This window comes from Urtica dioica, chromosome 12, assembly GCF_054948205.1.
Source record: "Urtica dioica subsp. dioica isolate 48M chromosome 12, U.dioica_male_clone48M_v1_H2, whole genome shotgun sequence".
In the NCBI taxonomy this organism is placed as follows: domain Eukaryota; kingdom Viridiplantae; phylum Streptophyta; class Magnoliopsida; order Rosales; family Urticaceae; genus Urtica; species Urtica dioica.
Window position 1 is genome coordinate 23,208,863 of NC_142767.1, and position 23,227 is coordinate 23,232,089.

At 44.9% G+C, this 23,227-nt stretch overlaps 5 protein-coding genes across 7 annotated transcripts; 2 read left to right on the forward strand and 3 right to left on the reverse strand.

The window, feature by feature from the left end:
* LOC149380596 (protein PARALOG OF AIPP2-like) lies at window positions 1-3,258 on the reverse strand. The gene is made up of 8 exons (XM_089603001.1): window positions 2,822-3,258; window positions 2,668-2,753; window positions 2,035-2,582; window positions 1,548-1,965; window positions 1,230-1,463; window positions 1,040-1,164; window positions 726-949; window positions 1-617 (listed from the first exon to the last, which is right to left on the reverse strand). Exons 1-8 carry the CDS (start codon window positions 2,969-2,971, stop codon window positions 267-269), a joined length of 2,136 nt encoding a protein of 711 aa, XP_089459127.1. The 5' UTR covers window positions 2,972-3,258; the 3' UTR covers window positions 1-266.
* A 5,990-nt stretch (window positions 3,259-9,248) lies between these two features.
* G-TMT (gamma-tocopherol methyltransferase) lies at window positions 9,249-10,488 on the forward strand. Its single transcript, XM_089602605.1, has 2 exons — window positions 9,249-10,220; window positions 10,339-10,488. The coding sequence occupies exons 1-2, from the start codon at window positions 9,338-9,340 to the stop codon at window positions 10,437-10,439; spliced, it is 984 nt and encodes a 327-aa protein (XP_089458731.1). The 5' UTR covers window positions 9,249-9,337; the 3' UTR covers window positions 10,440-10,488.
* A 26-nt stretch (window positions 10,489-10,514) lies between these two features.
* On the reverse strand, window positions 10,515-12,790 carry SIGA (sigma factor A). Its single transcript, XM_089602606.1, has 8 exons — window positions 12,149-12,790; window positions 11,854-12,052; window positions 11,672-11,764; window positions 11,463-11,591; window positions 11,324-11,377; window positions 11,107-11,247; window positions 10,909-11,021; window positions 10,515-10,828 (listed from the first exon to the last, which is right to left on the reverse strand). Exons 1-8 carry the CDS (start codon window positions 12,640-12,642, stop codon window positions 10,720-10,722), a joined length of 1,332 nt encoding a protein of 443 aa, XP_089458732.1. The 5' UTR covers window positions 12,643-12,790; the 3' UTR covers window positions 10,515-10,719.
* Window positions 12,791-14,213: 1,423 nt separating this feature from the next.
* On the reverse strand, window positions 14,214-18,117 carry YAK1 (YAK1-like protein 1). Of its 2 annotated transcripts, none has more exons than XM_089602430.1 (17): window positions 17,869-18,117; window positions 17,591-17,790; window positions 17,323-17,476; window positions 17,123-17,232; window positions 16,986-17,055; window positions 16,836-16,918; window positions 16,684-16,762; window positions 16,552-16,592; window positions 16,337-16,459; window positions 16,111-16,261; window positions 15,925-16,039; window positions 15,753-15,835; window positions 15,607-15,681; window positions 15,456-15,533; window positions 14,741-15,384; window positions 14,562-14,677; window positions 14,214-14,481 (listed from the first exon to the last, which is right to left on the reverse strand). In XM_089602430.1, the coding sequence occupies exons 1-17, from the start codon at window positions 17,956-17,958 to the stop codon at window positions 14,381-14,383; spliced, it is 2,313 nt and encodes a 770-aa protein (XP_089458556.1). In that variant the 5' UTR covers window positions 17,959-18,117; the 3' UTR covers window positions 14,214-14,380. The 2 variants fall into 2 exon arrangements, with proteins under 2 accessions (XP_089458556.1, XP_089458555.1); XM_089602429.1 differs by having other exon boundaries at window positions 16,684-16,765.
* A 1,427-nt stretch (window positions 18,118-19,544) lies between these two features.
* Window positions 19,545-22,756, forward strand: LOC149380600 (VAMP-like protein YKT61). 2 transcript variants are annotated; one of them, XM_089602432.1, is made up of 7 exons: window positions 19,545-19,722; window positions 20,034-20,266; window positions 20,930-21,027; window positions 21,369-21,473; window positions 21,634-21,699; window positions 21,786-21,872; window positions 22,423-22,756. In XM_089602432.1, exons 2-7 carry the CDS (start codon window positions 20,074-20,076, stop codon window positions 22,471-22,473), a joined length of 600 nt encoding a protein of 199 aa, XP_089458558.1. In that variant the 5' UTR covers window positions 19,545-19,722; window positions 20,034-20,073; the 3' UTR covers window positions 22,474-22,756. The 2 variants fall into 2 exon arrangements, with proteins under 2 accessions (XP_089458558.1, XP_089458557.1); XM_089602431.1 differs by having other exon boundaries at window positions 19,562-19,690; window positions 20,036-20,266.
* The last annotated feature ends 471 nt before the right edge of the window (window positions 22,757-23,227 follow it).

Sequence of the window (23,227 nt, forward strand, 5' to 3'; positions counted from 1 at the left end):
AAAAAAAAAGTTATTACAAATATAGATTGTAAATATGAATGTAAAAAAGGTACAACGAACAGGGGTCATTGATTATCATCAAAATCTATTTTTTTTCTTTCTAGGTTTGGTACTCGGTGATACAAGGCTTTCATTCTCTTTCCATTCTCTTTCCGTTCCGTTGTCTTCCAATATGTACAACACTAAAGAGAGGGTCTGGACTCCGGAAGCAAAAGAAACAAAGATTACAGAGAGAGAAAGAAATGGTGGGGATTATTTAAACATCTTCATCTTCTTGTTGTCGGAAATGAAAGCGAGAGCGAGAGCGAGGCCTCGTCTTCCTCCTCCACTTGTTCCTTGTTGGGCGCGGGCCCCGCTAAGAATGGCAACATACTCATTCCCTTGCTCTGCTTCGTCTCCGCTCCCAAAGCCAATTCCAGACTCGGGAACAAGCGCATCTCCACTCCACCATTTCCGAGGTCCTCTTTGATCACTTTCTCTTCGCACCAAACATTCTTCTTCTCCACCAACAAACACTCCTTTGTCTTTGATTCCACGCTTCTCCAACTCTTCTCTCCCTCCGATTCCGGCTCTCTTTTCACGATGCCATCACAATCCAACGGAGGGCTTTTTCCTCGCTGCCAACCAAGGTAATAACAAGTCAACAAACATCACTCGATTTATGGGACGCAACGCCATAAACAGGAGAGAGCATAAAAAGAAAAAAAACAAAGGAAACACGTTACCAAATTGGCATCCCTCTCGCACTTGACCTCATCTTTTAAACCCAAGCTTAATGCTTCTGGTTTCTTCGGGTCAACACGATCTCCACTTTCTTCCAACTTTTTGTCCACCCCCACCGCCACCGCTCGTTCGTTCATAACATTTGACTTAGTGGTTGAATCAGATTCAGAATTATGTACCCTTCTTGCCCTGAATACGCCCCACAAGAAATATAACATATTCCAACCTGTGAATCAGAAGCAGAGTAAACTTGGTTATTCCAGGGCTTGTTAACATATGGTACAGCAGACGAGAAAATTTCATGAGATTTCCTTACGCTGTGAATTTTCAGGAAGCTGATTGGAGGGGAATATCAGAAGTTCAACACCCTCGAAGTTTCCTTTGAGAGCCAGATCATTCTTGATCATGCCGTCCAGCAAGCTCTTATAGTTTCTGTCGTAGCTGTACGAGAGAGGGAAGGGTTAGAAAGGGGAAAGAGGGTGTTGTGTTGTGTTAGAAAGAAAGACCTGTCGAGATCTTTGGCAAAGAAGTAGAGAGCGATGTTGTCTTCTTTAGCGCCGCTGGCGTGGAAGTGCGTTGGCCATGCAGCGGAGCGAGGCACTTGGTCGAGGGAGAGCCTCTGCGGGAATCTGCGGGCCACTTGAGGGACTCTGGGCGACACACACGACGACAGGTGGGCTTGAACGCCGCCACACAAATCCACACAGCTCCCACCGCTCCTGCTGATCTCAAAGCTCCCCCTGCAACTCAACCACCAACATCGTCTCTTCAAACTCCAACAATTACTGCAACACATGCATGCAAAATCTAACAACAAAGTTTACCGCCAGATGTAATCGTATTCCGGAATGGCCAACATCTTCAAACCATGGTTCACGGCCGCCACACAGAGCTTCGACTTGCTTGCCTGCTCCTGATCTGCACTCAACGCCGCGGAACTCTCATCGCTCTTTTTCTTTCTCTGTATTTCAGGCTTTCTGAGCAAAGCCGCGTGGATTGCTTCTTTCAATTTACTATCCTCCCTAATGCTCCTCGGAATGGCCGAATCAACACCAGGGGTCTCCGAACTACAGGATTCCGCGGAATGGCCGATTTCTTTACATTTTTGACAGAAGGTGCTTTTAGAAGTGGACCTCGAGCGCATGAACCCATCATTGCTTCCATCTACACTACTGCCATTGCTCGGCTTCTCCGAAGTCGAACATGCGTCCTCTTTCAGCTTGTGCTCGCTCGAGCCACCGCCTGAAAAGGACCAACTTTATTTTAAATCCAGATTTCAATGGCATCAGCGACACACACTCACACACATACCTGCAGTGTTGGGAAGTTTGGCTGTTGCTTTTGATTTTGCGTCTCTGGTGTTGCTGGAAAATGAGGCAACGGTGGATTCAGGGCGTGGCGTGGGCTCAGATTTCGGCGTCGAGCTATTCAGTGAAAAGGTTTTCCTGTCAAAGTGGCGTTCTTTGAGTGATCGTGATCCCTTGGAATCTAGGATGTGGGAAATGCGGGGCGAGAGCATTTTAACTTTGGAATCGGGCGCAGATTTCAAGGACATGGACTTTTGCAAGGTCCTCGGAATCTCCTTTGGTTTCTGAGGAAGAACCTCGTCGACGAGTCTGAGTTTAGGCTTGGGATTAGAGGCGTTAAAGGAGTTGGACTTGAGGAGCGTGGCATTGCGAGTCTGAAGGCGAGAAGTGTGGTTGAAAGAAGGGTCGCGGGAGAGCCTTTTGGGGGGAGGGGGCTCGCTCTCAGCAGCTCGCTTGGCCACCCGTTTGGGCGGAGCCGATTGCCCGAACTTGCAGTCTTCGCACATCCAGTCAGCGGAGGGCACCTTTTTAAGCATCTTGCGCATACAATACCTGAGAAATGCAATTCACTCAAATAACAATCATATTATGGCACTTTGGCTTTAACGTAATACAGAAAGAGAGAGAGAAAGCTGACGTGTGCTCGGCGCCGTCGCTGCATCTGCTGCAGATGGCGAGCATATCCTCCCTCCCGGCGTCGCCGCAGATATCGCACACTTTGACCTGCAAAAAACACGTGTCATATCCAGGCCCATGGGCAGAGTAGCAGAAGAGAAAGAGACAGTACTGACGTCAATGTCGGACTCATCGGTGTCGTCCTTGGCAGTGGTGGTGGCGGTGGAGAGGACGGAAGTGTCGCCGGAGAACTCCATCGGGTGGTCGAAATGCATACACGATGAACACGGTGCCGCGCACACGTCACACCGCCCTTTCTCACTCATCGCCTGCCCGATCCGTCTCGCTCAGATCAATCAAAGCCCTAATTCTCAAACCCTAATACAATCACTCATCATCCCAACCCTTGCTCTTCTCTTCCCCAGCAATAATACGGATGATTAACAGATTCTATTACTACCTCTTTCTCTCCTAATTAATATTTGCAAGCAATCAACGCAAGCAGAATCAGGCTGTCTGTGTAATCTAATCTTCGCCCTCTTTTCAAAACCTCATTCATCCTCCTCTTATTTATTTATTTTTATTTATTATGTGATTTACCACCAAATGCAAACACAGCATATTTTATACTTAAATCTCCTCTCTAGTCTACACGAAATTGATTAACGGGCGAGTGAGGCCGAGTGTGTTGCAAAATCCCAAGGAGCCCAGCGACCATATGGGCCTCGGCCCAACCCTACCCACTGTGTGATCGTGTGTTGGGAACTACCGGTGCACCATCGTGCCCGAATCCGACATCATCTGTTTTAAATGGTTTGAAAAATTATAAAAGTAACCCAAACCGTTTTCGACCCGTCAAACTACTAGTTTAATTGTTGAAATTGTACGAAACCGGGCTGAAATACTCGTCTTAGTTAGAATCCACCTCCGTCTAAAAAAACGTGCTCATTCAAGTTCCATATTTGGAATTTAGGAAATGGGAGGAAAAATAAAAATACGACACAACATGAAATTTGAAAGAAAAATGTAGGGAAAATCAAAATTTTATGTTATGTTTAAATGCCATGAAAAGTAAGAGAAAATGAATGGAAAATTGCCACATTTATCTTTTCATAAAAATTAAAAAAGGGCGGATTAGGTTTCTAGCCCAAACAACCATCATATTTTAAAATTATAACCCAGCTATTAACATATTTAGGAAAATGACCAATTTGTTATAATAATATTTCAATATTCTAATAATACACTTAAGAATTGTTATTATTAATTGTCAGAGTAAATAATATTAACTGTCATCTCTGTAATCTCCGGCGTCGGAATCGGAGATTTCATCAAAGTTTCAAACGGAGAAATCTCAACCGGACTGGATGAAGCTCTCAAATCTTAGCTTCTTCCGATGATTTCAAGATTGGACTCGCGACCTTCAAACGGTCGGATCGGTGCATCTGCAGTACTCGCTGATGTTCGAGATTGTTTTCGGAGGAGGATCGTCATGGTTAATCAAATTAACCTTCACAGTTAATCCGATTAACTGTCACAGTTAATAGTAAAACTGGACTTGCGACTTTCGAACGGTCGGATCGGCGCAACGGTGAGACTCGCCGATGTTCGGAACCACCTGTGAGGAGAACCGGTGCGAGCTTCTCCGGAAAGGACATGAGATGTCGAGTCCGAAGCTCCTTCTTTGGCGCCGGAGATGGCGAGTCTCTGGCGAAGATCCGGTGCATCACAGAGGAAGATTATGGTGTGGTGTTTGGATTTGGGTGTGGTGTTTGAGTGTGAGAGAATGGTATTTTTGGGACTTTAACCAATATTGGCTATCGTTTAAAATAAATTGATAGTTTAACTATTATTATAATCTCCCATCTTAATAAAGGCTAGATACAATTGTGAGGGATTTTTCCTCACCCGAAAAAACATTAAGGCCCAACCCGAAAACAAAGAAATATGTGAAGTCCAGCCCAAATTCGCCCATGATGCCCAAAAGGGTCGCGAGCCATTTTCCTTCATCAAAAAGGGTCGCGAGACATTTTCCTTCACAAAAAAGGATCGCGAGACATTTTCCTTCATAAAAAATGGTCGCGAGACATTTTCCTTCATCAAAAAGGATCGCGAGACATTTTCCTTCACCAAAAAGGGTCGCGAGCCATTTTCCTTCATCAAAAAGGGTCGCGAGACATTTCCCTTCACCAAAAATGATCGCGAAACATTTTCCTTCACCAAAAAGGGTCGCGAGCTATTTTCCTTCACCAAAAAAGGTCGCTAGCCATTTTCCTTCATAAAAAAGGGTCGCGAGACATTTCCCTTCGCCAAAAAGGATCGCGAGCTATTTTCCTTCACTAAAAAAGATCGCGAGACATTTTCTTTCATAAAAATGGATCGCGAGACATCTTTTCACCAAAAAGGACCGCGAGACATCTTCCTTCATCAGAAAGGGTCGCGAGCCATTTCACAAACTTGCTCGCGACCCAACAACAGCCAAATGACAAATCTATCCCAACATTCATCCCCTCACTATAAATACCCAAGACAAACTCATGTCAAGGGTTGACTTTTTCTCTCTCTAACTAGACTCTGTCAAAACCCCTATTCAGCTATTTCTCTCACTAGAAACACCTTTGAGACCGAAATCAAGAACAAAGAGAATCAAAGCCACTCCACTCACACATTTTCACACAAAAACGAGGAACGATCTCCTTCCATTTTCTGTAGAGTGGGAGAGATAACTTCACTCTCTCTCAAAACCTGAGGCTCCCGAGCCAAATTATATTCCCTCTACGATCGTGTCCAAGAGCTTGAGAAACCAATTCTCTCGTTCTTCATTCGATAAGAGGAATATCTCATTACTAATCTCATAGATTTGAAGACACGTGGCCAAGTCCGCTCACGTCACGTGTCCATAAGTGTTGAACAAAAAAACGGGTTAACATTTTGGCGCTAGAAGTAGGGGTTCCCGAGAACAACCACGTACGGGCTCTCGACCAGCAAAAACATTCATTTCTCACGTATCAAGGAACTCTCACTACGTCAAGAAGTCACTATGTCAAACCGCGCGGCCGTATCCGAGAGTGGCGCTCCCCGGCGAACGGAGAGCGTGGCGCTCCACACGCGAGCACGGACACAGGCAAGGCAGAGACACGCCCAGGAAGCCCCCCCGGCGGGCGCAGGCCCATCGACGGGCGCAGTGCCGATGGTCGACCCGAGCACCACCAACGCGGCAAACCCCGTCGGATCAGTATTCATCGAGCGAGACGACCAGATGGAACACCTCGAGAACAGTCTATTCCTGCTGGCGAGTGAATTCGCAAGAGACAGGGACACGCCCAGGAACAGGTACCGCAGCGCTCGGAGACTCGCCGCGACGAGAGGCGAAGAGACCCACGAGCGCAGCCTCGCGCCCCTTACCCCAGGCGTCCCACTCCACAGCCGGAGCAGGAACCGAGTCGCGAAGGTCCACTTTTGAACGTCTAGGATTGGGGGAAGATATCGCCGACAGCGGGGACGCGAGGAGGTTCTCACTGCCGTGACGCACCAGGTCGCCGGGGCGCCTAGAGCCAAACGTGGACTTGAGGCGCCACCTCAACGCCAGATGGGAGAGCCCACGGTGCCAGCCCGCCGCGGAGACCCATGAGCAGCAGGAAGTTGCTCCCCCGGCGACGGCGACCCCAACGCCTCCCGTGCCGCAAGCCACCCAGGCACATCAAACGAGAGAGGGCGCACCACTAGGTTCACGTCGGCCGCTACGCACGCCGGGAATGATGAGTTGACCAACATGGTTAACATACTGAGGGAAGAAGTCTGCGAGCTGCGAGCGGCGCAAACAAGAACCCCTTTGGTAAGAAACATGATCGAGAGCGTGGCTTCACCCTTCGCGGCACACGTGCTCGCTGACGACACCGGGGGGAACTTCCGCCCGCCTGCCATGCCGCTCTACGACGGAAGTACGGACCCCCTCTACCACATCCACCAGTACCAGACCAATATGAGGATGGCGGGACAATCCCCGTCGACAATGTGTCAGGCATTTTGCCTGACCCTCACCGGGACCGCGTTCGAGTGGTTCCAGAGGCTTGGGCGAGGGACCGTCCAATCATTCGAAGACCTCCAAGAGAGATTCCTCACTCGCTTCTCCGCCTCACGGGTCCGGAGAAAGGAGAAATCATACCTCCTAACGATCAAACAGGGCGGGCCCGAGACGCTCCAACACTACCTTAACCGGTTCATCGAGGAGTCCAATAAGGTGGACGATTACGAGGACGGCGATGCTGTCTACGCCTTCATCGACGGCCTACGGGCTGGCGACCTTTTGACATCGCTGGTGAAGCAGCGACCGACTACGATGGTGGAGCTCATCTCCCAAGCTACTGAGCACATCTCCGTCGATGAGTACTACGAGAGTCGGAGGATCCGCGAGAGGGAAAACCGGCGCAGGGACGAGGACGAGGTCGACGACGACCAGCGAAGAAAGAAGAGTCGGGGCGCCAACGCCGCGGTCTCGAATGTCCGACCCCCACCAAGACAGAGACCCCTACTAGTCGAGAAGTTCCAGAGGAACGCCGACTTCACACCACTCAAAACTACGCCGGATCGAATTCTGACCTTGCACGGGGAAATATTAACCGAGCCCCGACTCTTGGCGAAGGACCCGTCAAAACGCAACAAGAGCAAGTAATGCCATTTCCACAAAGACCACAGTCACCTAACCTCCGAATGCATCGAGCTCAGGAGGCAAATCGAAAATCACATCCAGAACGGTGAGCTGAAGGAATTCGTGATGGCGATGGTCGCCAACCCGAACCCCGCGCCAAGAAAGCAAACTCCCCAAGACCGCAAGTGGCAACACCGCGGGAAGGAGGTCATGACAAGCGGAAGCAACAGCGACGACGTCCGAGGCAACACAATCAACGCTCCGCTCAACCTCGTGAACACCATCTTTTGAAGGACCGAGGCGAGAGATACCCCGACCAGCGAAGAACTACGCGCGCGCGGCGGCCAGAGAGGGCCATTTCCACATATTTAATTTTTCAAAAGCAGCCACCGACCCAAGTGTATTTTGAATTTTCCAAAAAGCAGGCCACGTGCCAAGTGACGAATGAAGTCGAAATTCGCGTTCATTTTGCCAAATTGCATAAAAACTGGGGGGTTAACGGAGTAGGACGAACACCAAGCATAAAACGCAACGAAAAAAAAAATACCAATAACATGCATACATGCGAAAATGCAAGAATACAGGCATTGCAATCATGACAATGGGGGCCTCGCGGCGTCGAGCCCCAAACGCACCTCAAAGTGTCCACGGGACCCGAGAAATGGGGTTTCGCAGCGTTGAAACTCCGAACATATCTCAAAGAACTCTGTGCGACCCGAGATGTGGGGACTTGCGCCATCGAGTCCCCGACCGACCTCAAAGCGTCCACGGAGTCCGAGAAATGAGGTTTCGCAGCATTGAAACCCCGAACACATCTCAAAGAACTCCGTGCGGTCCGAGATGAGGGGACTTGCGCCACCAAGTCGCCGACCAACCTCAAAGCGTCCACGGAGTCCAAGAAATGGGGTTTCGCAGCGTTGAAACCCCGAACATATCTCAAAGAACTCCGTGTTCACCAAAAAGGGTCGCGAGCCATTTTCCTTCACAAAAAAGGGTCGCGAGCCATTTTCCTTCATAAAAAATGGTCGCGAGACATTTCCCTTCGCCAAAAAGGATCGCGAGACATTTCCCTTCACAAAAAAAGATCGCGAGACATTTTCCTTCATAAAAAATGGTCGCGAGCCATTTTCCTTCACTAAAAAGGATCGCGAGACATTTTTCTTTCATAAAAATGGATCGCGAGACATCTTTTCACCAAAAAGGACCGCGAGACATCTTCCTTCATCAGAAAGGGTCGCGAGCCATTTCACAAACTTGCTCGCGACCCAACAACAGCCAAATGACAAATCTATCCCAACATTCATCCCCTCACTATAAATACCCAAGACAAACTCATGTTAAGGGTTGATTTTTTCTCTCTCTAACTAGACTCTGTCAAAACCCCTATTCAGCTATTTCTCTCACTAGAAACACATTTGAGACCGAAATCAAAAACAAAGAGAATCGAAGCCACTCCACTCACACATTTTCACACAAAAACGAGGAACGATCTCCTTCCATTTTCTGTAGAGTGGGAGAGATAACTTCACTCTCTCTCAAAACCCGAGGCCCCCGAGCCAAATTATATTCCCTCTACGATCGTGTCCAAGAGCTTGAGAAACCAATTCTCTCGTTCTTCATTCGATAAGAGGAATATCCCATTACTAATCTCACAGATTCGAAGACATGTGATCAAGTTCGCTCATGTCACGTGTTGAACCAAAAAACGGCTTAACAGATACTACTAAATTTCATTTAATAAAAGTTACCAAATTAAGACTCACCATTTTAAACCGAAAAGTATTATTATCTGTTTGCCCAGAACCAGATCTTCCGCTTTCTTTTATTTTTCATTTAATTTTCCATGCATCGAAAATTGTTCCACAGATGACGCATCGCCAAAGAACATGCGGCTTACGTTTTCCACAGATGACGTCGCTGCGGCTGTCGGTCCAAGATAAGCTTGACTAGCATCGAATCGAAGTGGGTGGTGGGAGAGTTAATATTATATTAAATAATAGCGAGAGAGAGAGAGAAGATACGAACAGAATTGAATAAGAGAGAGATGGTGATTCTGCACAAGTATATAAACTATCATTCTCACTCGCTACCCCCATCACTCTCTCTCACAGCACCAAAAGCACAAGCACTAGCGGCGTCGCGTGTTGTTGTAGGTGCTCGACGAGGCGACCGAATAAGGATGGCGGCGAGTCTGAAGCAAGGCATAGCGGAGTTCTACGACGAGTCGTCGACGGTGTGGGAGGACATCTGGGGGGAGCACATGCACCACGGCTACTACGAGGCAGGGGAGTCGGCGGAGTCGGACCACAGGGCGGCGCAGATCCGGATGATCGAGGAGGCGCTGCGGTTCGCGGGGGTGACGGCGGCGTCCAAGGTGCTGGACGTGGGGTGCGGCATCGGGGGGAGCTCCAGGTACATAGCCAAGGCACTGGGGGCCACCTGCCAGGGCGTCACGCTCAGCCCCCTGCAGGCCGGCCGCGCCAATGCCCTAGCCGCCGCGCAGGGCTTGGCGGACCGCGCGTCCTTCCAGGTGGCGGACGCGCTGGAGCTGCCGTTCGCGGACGCGTCCTTCGACCTCGTGTGGTCCATGGAGAGCGGGGAGCACATGCCGGACAAGGCCAAGTTCGTGGCTGAGCTGGCGCGCGTGGCGGCCCCCGGCGCGGCCATCATCGTGGTGACGTGGTGCCACCGCGAGTTGGCCGAGGGCGAGTCTCTGCTGGAGTGGGAGCAGTCCCTGCTGGACCGCATCTGCAGGGCCTTCTACCTGCCCGCCTGGTGCTCCGCCGCCCACTACGTGTCCCTCTTCCGCTCCCTCGGCCTCTGCCACGTCACCTCCGCCGACTGGACCCACCACGTGGCTCCCTTCTGGCCCGCCGTCATCCGCTCCGCCCTCTCCTGGAAGGGCCTCACCTCCCTCTTCAAAGCAGGTGGGTCTGTGTCTGTGTCTGTGTCTGTGTCTCTCTACTTGTTCTTTTTGGTTGGTTGGGTTGGGTTGGGTTGCGTTGCGTTGCGTTGGGTTCTCATCTCTGTATTCAAACAAAGCAGGTTGGAAGACCATCAAAGGAGCTGTGGCCATGCCCCTCATGATCCAAGGCTACAACAAAGGTCTCATCAAGTTCGCCATCATCACCGCACGTAAACCGTAAACCCCACTACATACGCTTTGATCCAAGGCTACAACAAAGGCCTCATCAAAATTATAAATTTGATGATTGCCTCAATCAAATGCAACAATACTTATTTCCCAATTTCATCTCTCTCTACGTTACATTCTATTATCAAAGGAACCAACAATGATTGTTTATGAGACTGCCTCAATCCTATGAAACTTCTTGCAGTTATTATTACATGATGTGTGTACATATATACATATATTTATATCAAGTGTGTATGCTTTTGTTTTGTTGTACAAAGAAACAAAAGGAGCTATTGTTTGAGAAGCATGGCGTCGAGGTGTTGTCGTCTTGCGGCGTGCTTCAGTTTCTCCATCGCAACGAGTCCCACTTGTCTCACCCTCTCTCTCGACAAACCCATGCTGAACACACAGCAACACAAACAAATTAATATAAAAAGAAAGCAAAATCAAAAGCAAAAGCAGGGTCGTAGACAAGTCACCGCTTGCTAATGTCCTCCCATGTGAGGCATTCGAGGTCAAGGCCGTAGTAGAGTCGGATGATGTCCCTCTCCCGTTCTCCCAGCGTCGTGTTTATCAGCTTGTTCACTTCGTCCTGCATCATCGCGCATTCATTCGATTATCAAGACAACGACAAGACATGACATGACATGACAAGATGAGAGTGCAGTGAGAATCACCTTGAGTGCCCAATCATGGAGTCCGTTCCATGGGATGTTGTCAGGGCTGTTATCTGCAACATAACTATGGTGAGTCTCCCCGGGAAGGCCGTTCAGAGAGGGGAATGCCTCTCTATCAAGTGAGAAAACCTTATTCACGGCCTGCACATTGAAACCGAGTCAACATCGCAAATGAAGGAAACTGCAGTGACCACACATCGCAAATGTAGGCACCTACCTCTGTCGCATTCCTAACTTTCTGAGTGGACATCTTCAAGCACTCTGCTATCCTCTGCAACACACATACACACGGATTAAGGAAGGAAAAAGGAAGAAGGAGACAAATAGGGGGGAAGAGAGGGTTTGAACATTGTTACATCAACGGAGGGTGTGATTCCTTTCTCTTCCAACCTCAGTTTTGCGTTTCTGATGGAGCTCAGCCTCTCGTGCAGATGAGTGGGCAATCTTAAAGTTCTCGAGCTTTCAACAAGTGCTTTTGACACCCCCTGCCATTCATTCATCCATTCATTCATTCAACACACACTCACTCGCACACATATGTTCGTTGGTAGTGAGTCAGTCTCACCTGGCGTATCCACCAGTACACATAAGTGGAAATCCTGAAGCCCTTGGACGAATCGTATTTCTCTATCCCACGCAGTAAACCAGCCAGACCCCCCTGAAACGTTCGTTTGTTCGTTCGCTCATTCATTCCCACATTCTTATTTAGTATACAATAAAAATAATAAAAAAGAGAAGAGAGGTGACCTGAACGAGGTCGGCCATTTCGGCGCCCATGTTATCGTACTTCTGGGCCACGGATCTGACTAAGCGAAGGTTGCTCATAGCCAGCTTCTGCCTTGCGAGACAAGACTGTAGGATGGCGGACTCCACCTCAGCACGTGTGATCCTCAGCGAAGCCGCCAGCTGCTGCTGTGAGGGCTCGCATCCCAGCCGCTCTCTCAGTCTGCCACACACACACACACACTCATCTCATTAATCCGCGCGCTCATATCATATCTCTCATTTGCGTGTGATGGAATGAATAGGTTCAAGGACGTACTTAGACTTGTGGTCCTCTAAACAAAGACCGACCTTCATTTTGTTGCAAAGTCGCACCACTTGGGCGTGGCTCAGCAAATCCTCGCCACCCTCCTCCAAGCACGCCACGTCCGGACTCAGGCTGGGCCGCCGCCGTCCGGACATCCTTCGTTGCCGCGCAGACAGCCCCGAAGAAGTCACGTGGCCACAAAGGCTGAGCTGCTTTTCCAGCATCGACTTTTGGAGCAGAAGGAGCGCATCCACGTGATCGGGATCAACCGAAAGAGGCACCGATCGAGGCTCATCGGCGGCGTTGGTGCAACTGCTCAAAGGCTTTCTGGCGGATACTGCCACCACCACGCTGCGATTGCGGAGTAACCGATGATGATGACTCATTATATTCGACTCACCGCAGCTCAGATCGTTCCTCTTTCCGCTGCTGCTACTGCTCAGCCCCGCTATCACCGCCGCCATTCTCTCTCTCTCTCTCTTCCCAATCACCACCAACACATGCATGCTCCGGCGGTCATTTGCACCACAACTGTCTTTCTTGTTTCTTGTTCTTTTCCTTTTCTTTTTTCTTTTTCTTTTTTATATAATATAATCCTTTACTATTTTAAACCCCGCAAGTTCATTGGTTAGATCAGATTTTGGGTTCTGTGTCGTGTGGTTACCTAAATAGCCTGAAATCAATACATGGCAGTTGATCAACCACACAAACCTACCCATTATTTATTATATTTTATTTTTATTAGAATAAATAAAAGTGCAATATGTCACAAACTAGCAACAAAATATGAATAAAAAATATTCGTACTACAACAATTAGATGTTACCTGGAGGTGGTCAAGGTACTGCTGCGATGTATATAATCAAGAAACAAATAATAATACCAAATAAACTCTCTACGTACTAGGAATTGAACACTAAAAATTCTTGAATGTTCGCACCTAGAAATCATTGGAAAACGGGAAAATATCAACAACATCCGATTTAATCGAAATACGCGATTTATACTTTCAGTTTTTAGAAATATCAGACATATACTTTCGGTTTAATATAGATGACATATATCTCCCTTGAAAATATGTTGTATTTCAAATACTAGGGCGGCGCAAAAAAACTTTAAAAATCGTAAACCGGACCAGACCGGTGATTTTTAGACAGCCGGTCCGGTTTAAAACGGTTTTTTTATCCGGTCCGGTCTACTCATTACAAACGGTCCGGTCCGGTTTTTTAAAAAAAAAAAAACGTTAAACCGGACCGGACCGGTTTAATTAAAAAAAAAATATAGTGTCCATTTAGCCAAATTAGACATTTGTGCATGTCTTTCCCTCCCATACACTGTTTTTGTTTTAGTGGAAAATTAATGGTTCTTTTTGTTTAATTATGTAAAACGGTCTAAACGGTCCAAAACGGTCTAGAACGGTCTGGTCTAAACGGCCCGGTCCGGTTTAAACGGTCCGGTCCAGTCTTAACGGTTCAAAACGGTCCGGTCCGGTCTAAACGATTCATAATGGTCCGGTCCGGTTCGGTTTTTACAGTTTTTTTGTCCGGTACGGTTTGAGTTTTTTTGGACCGTTTTGAGCAGTCCGGTCCGATTTTTTGGTCGGTTTTGGACCGGACCGTGCACAGACTTATCAAATACCATCATTTTCGTTTATTTTTTTACTAAATTAATTTGAATTCTCCAAAATACTCTTAATGAAATAATTTTTTATTTTCTATTTATATACAAAAAAGATTTGAATTAGAGAAGTTTTAATTTTTTAAAAATAAAATAATAAATAAATATTTATTCTAAGGGTATTTTGGAGAATTCAAATTATTTTTTGTAAAAAAATAAACGAAAAAGATGGTATTTGAAACACAACACATTGTTAAGGAAGATATATGTCGTTTATATCAAATTGAAATAATATGTATGATATTTCTAAAAATTGTGGATATAAATCGCGCATTTCGATTGAACCGAAAGAATACTGTTGATATTTTCCATTGGAAAAAAAAAGATATTAAAAAATGGCATTGCAGTGATTAATCTTTTTATACATACGGTTGGAGAACGTTATGGATTAAATAATAAATATTAAAAAGCACCCCAGCACCAATAAATTAATTTATCCAACCATAAACAGAGACATGGAAAAAATTAAGGGCGTTGACAAAAGAATATTGATTGGACGCAAACTAAGATAATTTGCAAATGATATTTTATGGTTGTGAACAATAATTAGAGTATGATTCTGGTGTCTCAGGAAATGCGGCCATATTCCTTGCGTCCTCGTGGTGGAATGGTGGGATGGTTTGGTCTTCGTCCCGGTCCCGGTCCGGGTCCGGGTCCCGGTCCCACACCTGAACATTGTGATGAACCCACTCAGTTGACTATCCATCCATTTAAACATATATATATTTACATGATTAAAGAACAATACCCCATGTCATGCCATTGCCATTGACACTGCCGCCCCTTGGCCTCCCGTGGCCGAACCGCTGCTGCTGCTGCCCCAACCGGCTTTGCGGCGGTGGCATCATACGTTCGTGCACGCCTCTGCAGCAACAGCTGTGTTTTGAGTACTGTAATGCAAAACCATCATTATGGACGCTGTGTTACCTTTGGAAGGGCACGCTTGTGCTTGTGCTCGTGCTCGCTACATGGTTGAATCTCCCGTGCCCCACCTCCGGAGAAGCGATGTTCAGTCCTTTGCTCAACTCCGAAGCCAATTCGGAGCCGTCGTCCTGCAGCAGGAGTTCCTCGCTGTAGTTGGGATCCCAGTCTCCCGGGTCCGGCAGAGTCTCGTACAAGTGCTGAGGCGCAGCGTGTTGCTTCCACCGCGCACCACTCGAGTGCAGTTGATGGGAGTCGAAGCCGCCGTCGTGCCAACTCAAGCTGTCGTAGCCCAAGCTCTTCCTTCTGTTGTAGTGGCTGCCGGCAGCCATCTTGCCCAGCGGGGACCCGTGGCAGCTGCCTCTTCCCGCTGCCGGGGAACCGTAGGCGGTGGGCGGAGTGAACTGCGATGGGCTCGTTCCCAGCGGCAGCGGAGCAAAGCTGCCCGTGGAGGGGCTCATGCCGACTCCCCCGTGCGGCGGATACGGAACCAGCCTCCTGCCGGGCATGTTGAGGCCAGCTGGCGAATAGTAGGCAAACATACTGTTTGCGTCCCCCGCCTCGTTGTAGCTTCCTATGCTGCTTCCGTAGCTACCACCGTACTGCACCACCTGGTAGCTGTTCTGCGCAACCCTATTCATCCCCGCAATCTGCAAAACGGCACACACTCAGATGAGGATGATGATGATGATGATGACAGGGACAGGGACAGGTCGCTCACGTTTGGGGACAGCCCCGCAGCAAACCAATGGCCTCCACCTGGATGATGCTCCACTCTCATGTTTTGAGCACCAACCGCCTAACAAGGAGAGGATAATAAGCAAGCAAAATATATTATAAACTAGGATAGGATCTCAATTCCTTCCACTTACCACTCGGGGACTCTCTGCTACAGGTTTGTATGGGCCCTTAAATGGTTCTCCTGTTACAAAAGGGTGCTTTGAAGCCTGCACAGTTCACACCAATCAACTATCATTCCGCACATACTACACCAACACCATTTCCTAAATACCAATACCTGAGAAGGTGACCACCGTTTTGCAGGATCAAACTCTACAAGCCCTCTTAAAAAATCAACCAACGCAAGCCGTATTTGACTTTCTGCCACACATTCGATAAACAATTCATCAACATATCTTTACACAAAAGTCAAATACATTACCTAGGAAGGAAGAATCCTATAAGTCAACCTTTGATCATTTCGTTCTCCTCCAAGTTCTTTTTGTAGGGGTAATTGGTAACAATCTCCTCAAGTTGCCTATGCTTGAAATACTCCTTTCCAATGGAGGGCTTTTTCAGCTCTCTCTGGGAGAAAGGCATCGCACATAAACAATCAGAGCATACATTACACGTGTAACAGAGAACGGATTACTCACAGCTTCGTATTCATCTTCGGTCATTGCTTGATAAGCACTTCTGCTACTTGTAGAAACTTGTCCGCTTTCAATGTTGTGTATGCTCCCAATGCACTTGAAGAACTTGGTCGTGTTTTTAGCCTCTTTGAGAAGATAATCTGGGGGTTGGCCCCTAAAAAATCAGCAGACAAAACGATTAGGAGGAATGATGATATAAAGGACGGACCGAGAGTCGATTGAGACACACCCGAGTATCTCAATCATTCTCTTCAAGAGATCGAATTCTGAGGCTCCTGGGAACAACGGAAGACCCAAGAATAATTCAGCAACTATGCATCCGAAGGACCACATATCAATGGCAGTAGTGTATCTGGAGAAACGTTAAGGAAGACGGATAAACTCCATGCTTATTTCTTTGCTTTGTGAGTAGATGAATGAAGAAAGTAAAAAAGTCAAGGATACTGATAGCCAAGAAGAACTTCAGGAGACCTGTAGTAGCGACTCTGAAGAAAGAAAAAGAAAAAGAAAAAGAAAAAGAAAAAGAATGTTAGAAGCGCGAGGCGGGCGGTTGAGGGAGATGGGATGGGCAGGCACCTGAATGTAGGAATAGACGGTGCGATCCTCCATGCACGCTGACCCAAAGTCAATGATTTTAACCTCGGCTGGCTTAATGCTGCTGCTTTGAACGGAGAAGAGGATTATGAAGCAAGCAAGGAACGCGGGATCAGATGCAACAAACAACTCACCTGGTGCACAAGAGAATATTCTCTGGCTTCAGATCACAGTGTATAATCCCAGCCTCTTTCAGCAGCCCCAATCCGCACAGAATCTAGTTTGGGAATACGGGTTAGGGCACGAGACGAAGCACAAGGAAGTGGAAGTTAGTAGAAACGTACCTGCTTCGAGAACAACTGTACAATGTTGAGCGACAATCCTCTGAAATGGTTCATCTTGATGAGCTCGTACCTGAATGGGAAATGAGAGGGGGATGTGAATGATCCATAGCATTGAAAACAGAGATGAGAGGCGTTACAGGTTGGTGTCGAGGAGCTCAAAGCAGATGCAGAGGTGGCGTTGATAGACAAAGTAATCATAGATACGGACAACGTGATGTTTATCCTCCGGATCATACTTCTTATTCAGCTGCAATCGCAGATGGTATCAGCATCAACATAGACATATACATATACATATGTATGTAGTGACAGAGATAGTGCGTGAGAGAGAGAGTACAGTGGTCAATATAGAAACTTCGACCAGAGCCTGCTGGTAGTAGGCGGGTTGGTTTTTGATGATCTTCACTGCAACAAAGGCGTTGCTGTCCGGAATCCAGCATTTCGCCACCTGCCCGAACGTGCCGTGGCCCAAAACATCTTTCACAATATATCTGCAACCAACCAACCAAGCAATTGTATTTGTATGCGTATGTGATATGTATATTGCTTGCTTGCTGTAAGGTAAGAGAAGAGACAGAGACAGAGTCAGAGTCAGAGTCAGAGACCTTCGTTGCGCCTCGAAATTGATGAGCACGCAGTTGACGGTGAGAATGAGATCGGAGTTGGCGTTGTCGGAGCCGTCGTTGAGGACTCCGAGGGAAGGGGTGGTCAAGAATCGCTTGGGATTCAAATCCTGGGAGTACTTGAACTCAGGGTTGCACACTTGGTATGTTTCCAAAAGGTCCTTGCTCAGTCTCGCCACCAACTGCAACGCCACCACAATCATCATTCCTCTCTCTCTCTTTCTCTCTCAAACACACACACACACACACGAATCACTTACCGGTCTTCTCACGGCGACACGCACAGACCCTCGCGCCGGCGAATACCCAGAAAAGGCCGACGACCTTAGACTATCGCTATCCATCATCATTCACCGCCCACTGACTCTAATCCCATAATTCAATTCACAGCTGCTCGCAATTCGGGGCAGATTCAGATCAATTTCAATTCATCTGAATCCTTCACCGTTTTCTCTTCTGCTACAAACTCCCAACCCCTCTCTCTCTCTCTCTCTCTCCCCTTTTTCTTTCTTAAATTAATTCAATCGTCTCTCTTGGGCCTGTCGTCTCTGGGCTCGCTCGCAACTCCTGCTGCTCTTTCGCCTATGGGAAATTTCCATAAATATATAATTTGAAGGTGGTAATTACTAGAATACTGATTTAATTACATTTTTGCCGGTTTATAATTGGTAACTAACCACTTTATTAACTTCCCAAAAAAAAAAAAAAAAAAATACCCTTTAACCTGTTTTAATTTAAAATTAAATAAATAAAGTATAAGTTTCATGATAATTTTCTTTTGTAAGTAATAATGAGAGTGGTTAATTTATAGCTAACCTGTTTTAATTTTCTTTTTTATTTTAAGACAAATTTTCTTTTAAATAACAAAAAAAAAAAAGAGAAAGAAACTGTAAATAAGTCACATAAACAAGAAAAATATTGTAAAAAAGACATATCATCGTCGATAGCTGCTTCTTCATCCAAGAGAACTTCCAAGAAAAAAAAATGGAGAATGAAAGTGTGACCGATGAATTGAAGTTTATCCGAGATGGAATGGAACTGTAGCAGCATCATTAGGCAAATTGAGTAGGCTAGACTTGGATATGGAGCAACTACTTCTTCAAGAGATTGAATGCATGGGCATATGGTCACAAGAGAAAGTTTACAAAGAGCTCACCGAAAACGAGAAGATTGCTCGAGTTCCTTGCGATTACCGGAGAACGACGTCGCATATGGATGAAGATGCAATTTAGATTTGCGATATTTGATATTTGATAGATGATAGGAATTTCATTTAAATTTTAAATATGGGTGTCTGTGCTCTGTTTGATTTCTTTCTTGACAAGTTTCTTAGGTTGATTTGGTTTTTTGAATTTTTCTATATGCTAAAAAGAAAGGAAAAGAACTCATGTTTCACTTTTGACTAACAAAACAAAATCAGCGACTAATTACAATATAACAAATCGTAAACCGATATTATTAATCATAAAACTGGATTTTGTTATACCTATACAATACACAGGAAAAGCTGGAGATTTGGGTTAATGGAAATGAATCAATCAATCAATTGAAACTGCATCATAATTCTAGATCACTAACTTAGATTGATACTGGAATCAATTTACAATGCTCTAATCACTCTTTAAAGAAATTAACATCAAGTAATTGGTATATTCTAAAATCGTATAAAAAATTTCAGCTATATAAAAAATAATTATTTTTCTGTACGGGTCTTTAGAGTCGAGAGAGAATCAGCAGTGCCGGCCTTGGGCTAAGGCGAGCCCAATATGATGGGCCCCCAAAAAAAAATTCTGTATTTAATTTCTCTCTGCTTCCGCGCGACCCCAAAGCTTCTAAGCCGATCGCGCTTCTCCGCAGAATCCTGAAACAAAAAAGAAAAAAAAGTTTGAAAAAAAGATACGATTGCAGCAGAGGAGCATAAAAAGAGAAGACGAACGACGGAACGAGTCTCACTCCGCGCGACCCAAGACGACCCTCTCCTCCGCCTCCGCGCGACCCAGACGAACGCCGAACGCGCCATCTCTGCGCGACCCAAACGAACGAGCATCTCCGCCTCCGCGCGACCCAAACGAAGGCGCCCTGGTATTAACTGCGAGAATATACCTGAGTATATGATATCCTTTTCTTGTAGACAGGATTGTTGCAATGGTATTAATGAATGTAGTTGTAGCCCTGGCTGATCCTTCTCTCTGTTTTTGATTTATGTGAAAATGAGGGATTTGAATGGATATGAGCTTGACCTGGCTGCTTGGATTTGAGTTGTACATATCAAGCAATTAGAAGTTGTAAAAAAAAAAAAATTGACGTCTATTTAAAAAAAAAAAAACTACAAAAAACCGATCGGGAACACCTCCCTCTCTCTCTCTCTCTCTCAAACCGCTATACTTGTTCCTATTATTCGATTCTCGTTTTTTTTTCTCTTCACAGTAGATGAGAGAGAGAGAGAGGTTTGTGGAGAGATAACGATGAAGGTGACAGCGCTGGTGGTTCTGAGGTGTGAACCGACGGGATCGGAGCCCGTAATCCTTGCTAACGCCTCCGATGTGAGCAATTTCGGCTACTTTCAGAAGAAAGGCGCAGTGGAGGCAATTGTGTTCGCCAGCCGTACGGTCGCCAAGCGAACCCCTCCGTCTCAGCGCCAACGTGTCGAACACGGAGGTTTGACATTGTTCTTCATAGCTTTCAATCTGGGCAAAATTTGATCTTGCGTTGCTGCCTGTGAAAATCGATTAGAAAATGGTTTTTTATGACCTTGAATTTCGCTTATCACCTTTAGTTGATATTTCTCTTTTTGTTTTTCTTCTCTAACTAACATGAGTTAAATTAGCTTGAATTTTGATTATTTGCAGGTATTTATGGTTTCATGTGTAAAACTAAAAACTCGTTTCTTTATTTTTCCAATATAATTTATTGTATCATTGTTTCAGGTTTATGTAAGAAAAAATCGGCTGGGTTTCAGGCGTTAAATTTGATTGTAAAATATGGTTTCTTCGAGTTTTATGTTTGGTTGATCAGCTTGAATTAGGTTGTTAACTTTTATAAGATAAAATTGAATTAAATCATGAAAAAAAAACTTTGATTTAGTTTTGGGTTTTTTTGATCACCTTGAATGTGGTATATAACTTGAACTATAGTGTTTCCTGCATAAATTCCTTGTGGATGCGTTTTTTATTTCTGGTTTTGGAATTTGGTCATTGGGATATTTTTTTCCAGCGAGAAACTTTCAAATACGTGTATGAGAGAAAGAGAATTGGAATCTTTATGTTATTTTTTTTTATTGAATTACTTAATTATGTTGCATTGTTTTGATGTCATTTGTAGAGTATATGGTGTATGCTTACAACAGAAATGGTCTGTGTGCGTTGGGATTTATGGATTGCGATTATCCTGTTCGGAGCTCGTTTGCATTGCTAAACCAGGTACTTTTGTGGCTGTTTATTTGAATTTACAATATTAGAGAAGGAAATAGTTGGATTCCTCCTAGTATTAATTATTGCATGAGAAGTTTGTGTTTATGATGATGGATACTTGATTTTTCCGATGATATGACTCAAAATCCTTACGGCTGGGTTTCCTCTACCGTTGGGATTGATTTTCCGAGTATCGAAGGTTATTTTATTTTATTTTTTTCCATTCTTCAATGAGTTAAGTTAAATATTAGAGATTTCATGTTTTGATTTGTTAGAATTGAAGTATATGATGCTTTGTTTCTTCGTCTTTTCTTTCCTCGTACAAAGTACTGAAAATTGAATCTGTATAGGTACTGGACAAGTATGAAGAGGCTTTTGGAGATTCATGGAGGACTGCTCAAGGAGATAGCGCTCAACCATGGCCTTACTTAAGTGAAGCTCTGACTAAATTCCAGGCATGTCTATTCAATCTCAGTTTCTGTTTAACTGGAGCGAAAGAATGTTCCTTTTATTCAATTTAATTACACAACTTAAGGGTAAATCTCGCTCAAGTTTGTAAGAAATATATGATCCGAGGAATAATTAACAAGTTTGAGCGTCTTTGATTAAGTTCAGGACCCTGCAGAGGTGGATAGGTTTTTGAAAATACAAAAGGAGATGGATGAGACGAAATTTATCCTTGTGAGTACATCACAGTTTCTCTTTGTGATATAGCAGTTTTCCATTCTGTTAAATCTGTAGTCTTTGAGTCGTGCTTCTTGTTATAGCACCAAACCATTGACAGTTTGCTTGCTCGAGGTGAGAGATTGGACAGTTTAGTCGAGAAGAGTTCCGATCTTAGTGCACAATCAAAGGTTTGTCATAACTTGTCTAGCCACATTATCTGCAACACAAATGATAATGCATGCTATAACAAAAAAAATTAAATAAAACCGAAGTTAGTTAAGCCTTGCATTAAACATGTTTGAGCACCTTCTGTCTAAAGCTTGTCAGATGAGGCGCCAAACCTGGTCCCTAGTTTAATTAATCATTGTAATCTCATGCAGACCAAAAAATTTCGCTTATTTGAATCATGTGACATAAAAGTGCCCATAGGATGATGTAAAATCTAGTAGACAAATAGGAGTTTCTACTTTGAAACTTACAGAATAAGATTCAAATCTTGTGGCTTTGTAACACTGTTCAAAATAATTAAGAACCTTAGATCTATTTGTATGAGTCGCAAAGTGGCCACTTTAGCTACCCAACAGAGGCTTGTAGCCTGAATCTCATGCTTGAACTGTTAGCTGATACGTTTTGCGAACTTAAACAATGGTTCTCAAGTAATTAGTTGTGAATGTAGTAAAGTAGGATAATTCTAGAATAAACTCTATGAGAACCTGATGATAATTGTTTGTCGTTCAGATGTTTCTCAAGATGGCGAAAAATACCAATCAATGTTGTTCGATCTTGTGAGTTTCAGAGGCGAGCACGGCATCTCTGTCTATGGCGCTCTAAAGATAATGGTACCGATAAATTTCTTCAACTGCACTTTGCATAATTTTCGTTTTTCTCTTGTGGGTCAAAGATCGTATCGACCTAGTATATGATCTATTTTAGAAAGAAAAAAAAAACATGTTATTGGGTTCTCATGTTGTTACATAATCACTATAATTATATTATGTGTCGTGTATATTGTATGAAATTTGGGACTAAGAGCATATTTTTTTTATTATTATTTTATTTATTTATTTTATAATTATGGGTAGTACTCCACTTATTAAAATTAAAGAGAGGAGAAAATGGAAAGTGAAAATAAATAAACAAGACGGGATTCATTTGTAACGCATTGTATTTGTGGTCGTTGTTGCTCTTATTTGAGGTTGAGAATTACCCATCCAAATATGTCATATTTGAGGTCGTTGTTGCTCTTATTCGCCTTTGAACTCTGATACAGCAATGAAAAAAATAAAACTGATACATGTTATTGATACATCTCTTCGGCTGCAACCAGGGATTAATTTTATTTGTTAAAGCGTTCAAGAACGTATATAGTTTCTAAAAGAATCTAAGTTTTATTCAAAGCAAAAATTTCCCCGGATTTTTTATAAACTATTTTTTATATATGTAACCTTCTTCTTTGTTTAATACATATTTATATTATGGGTTTGTGTTTGATTTTGGGTTTATCAGTCGCGGCTCTGGGCAAATTGTCGCACACGGGTCGTGA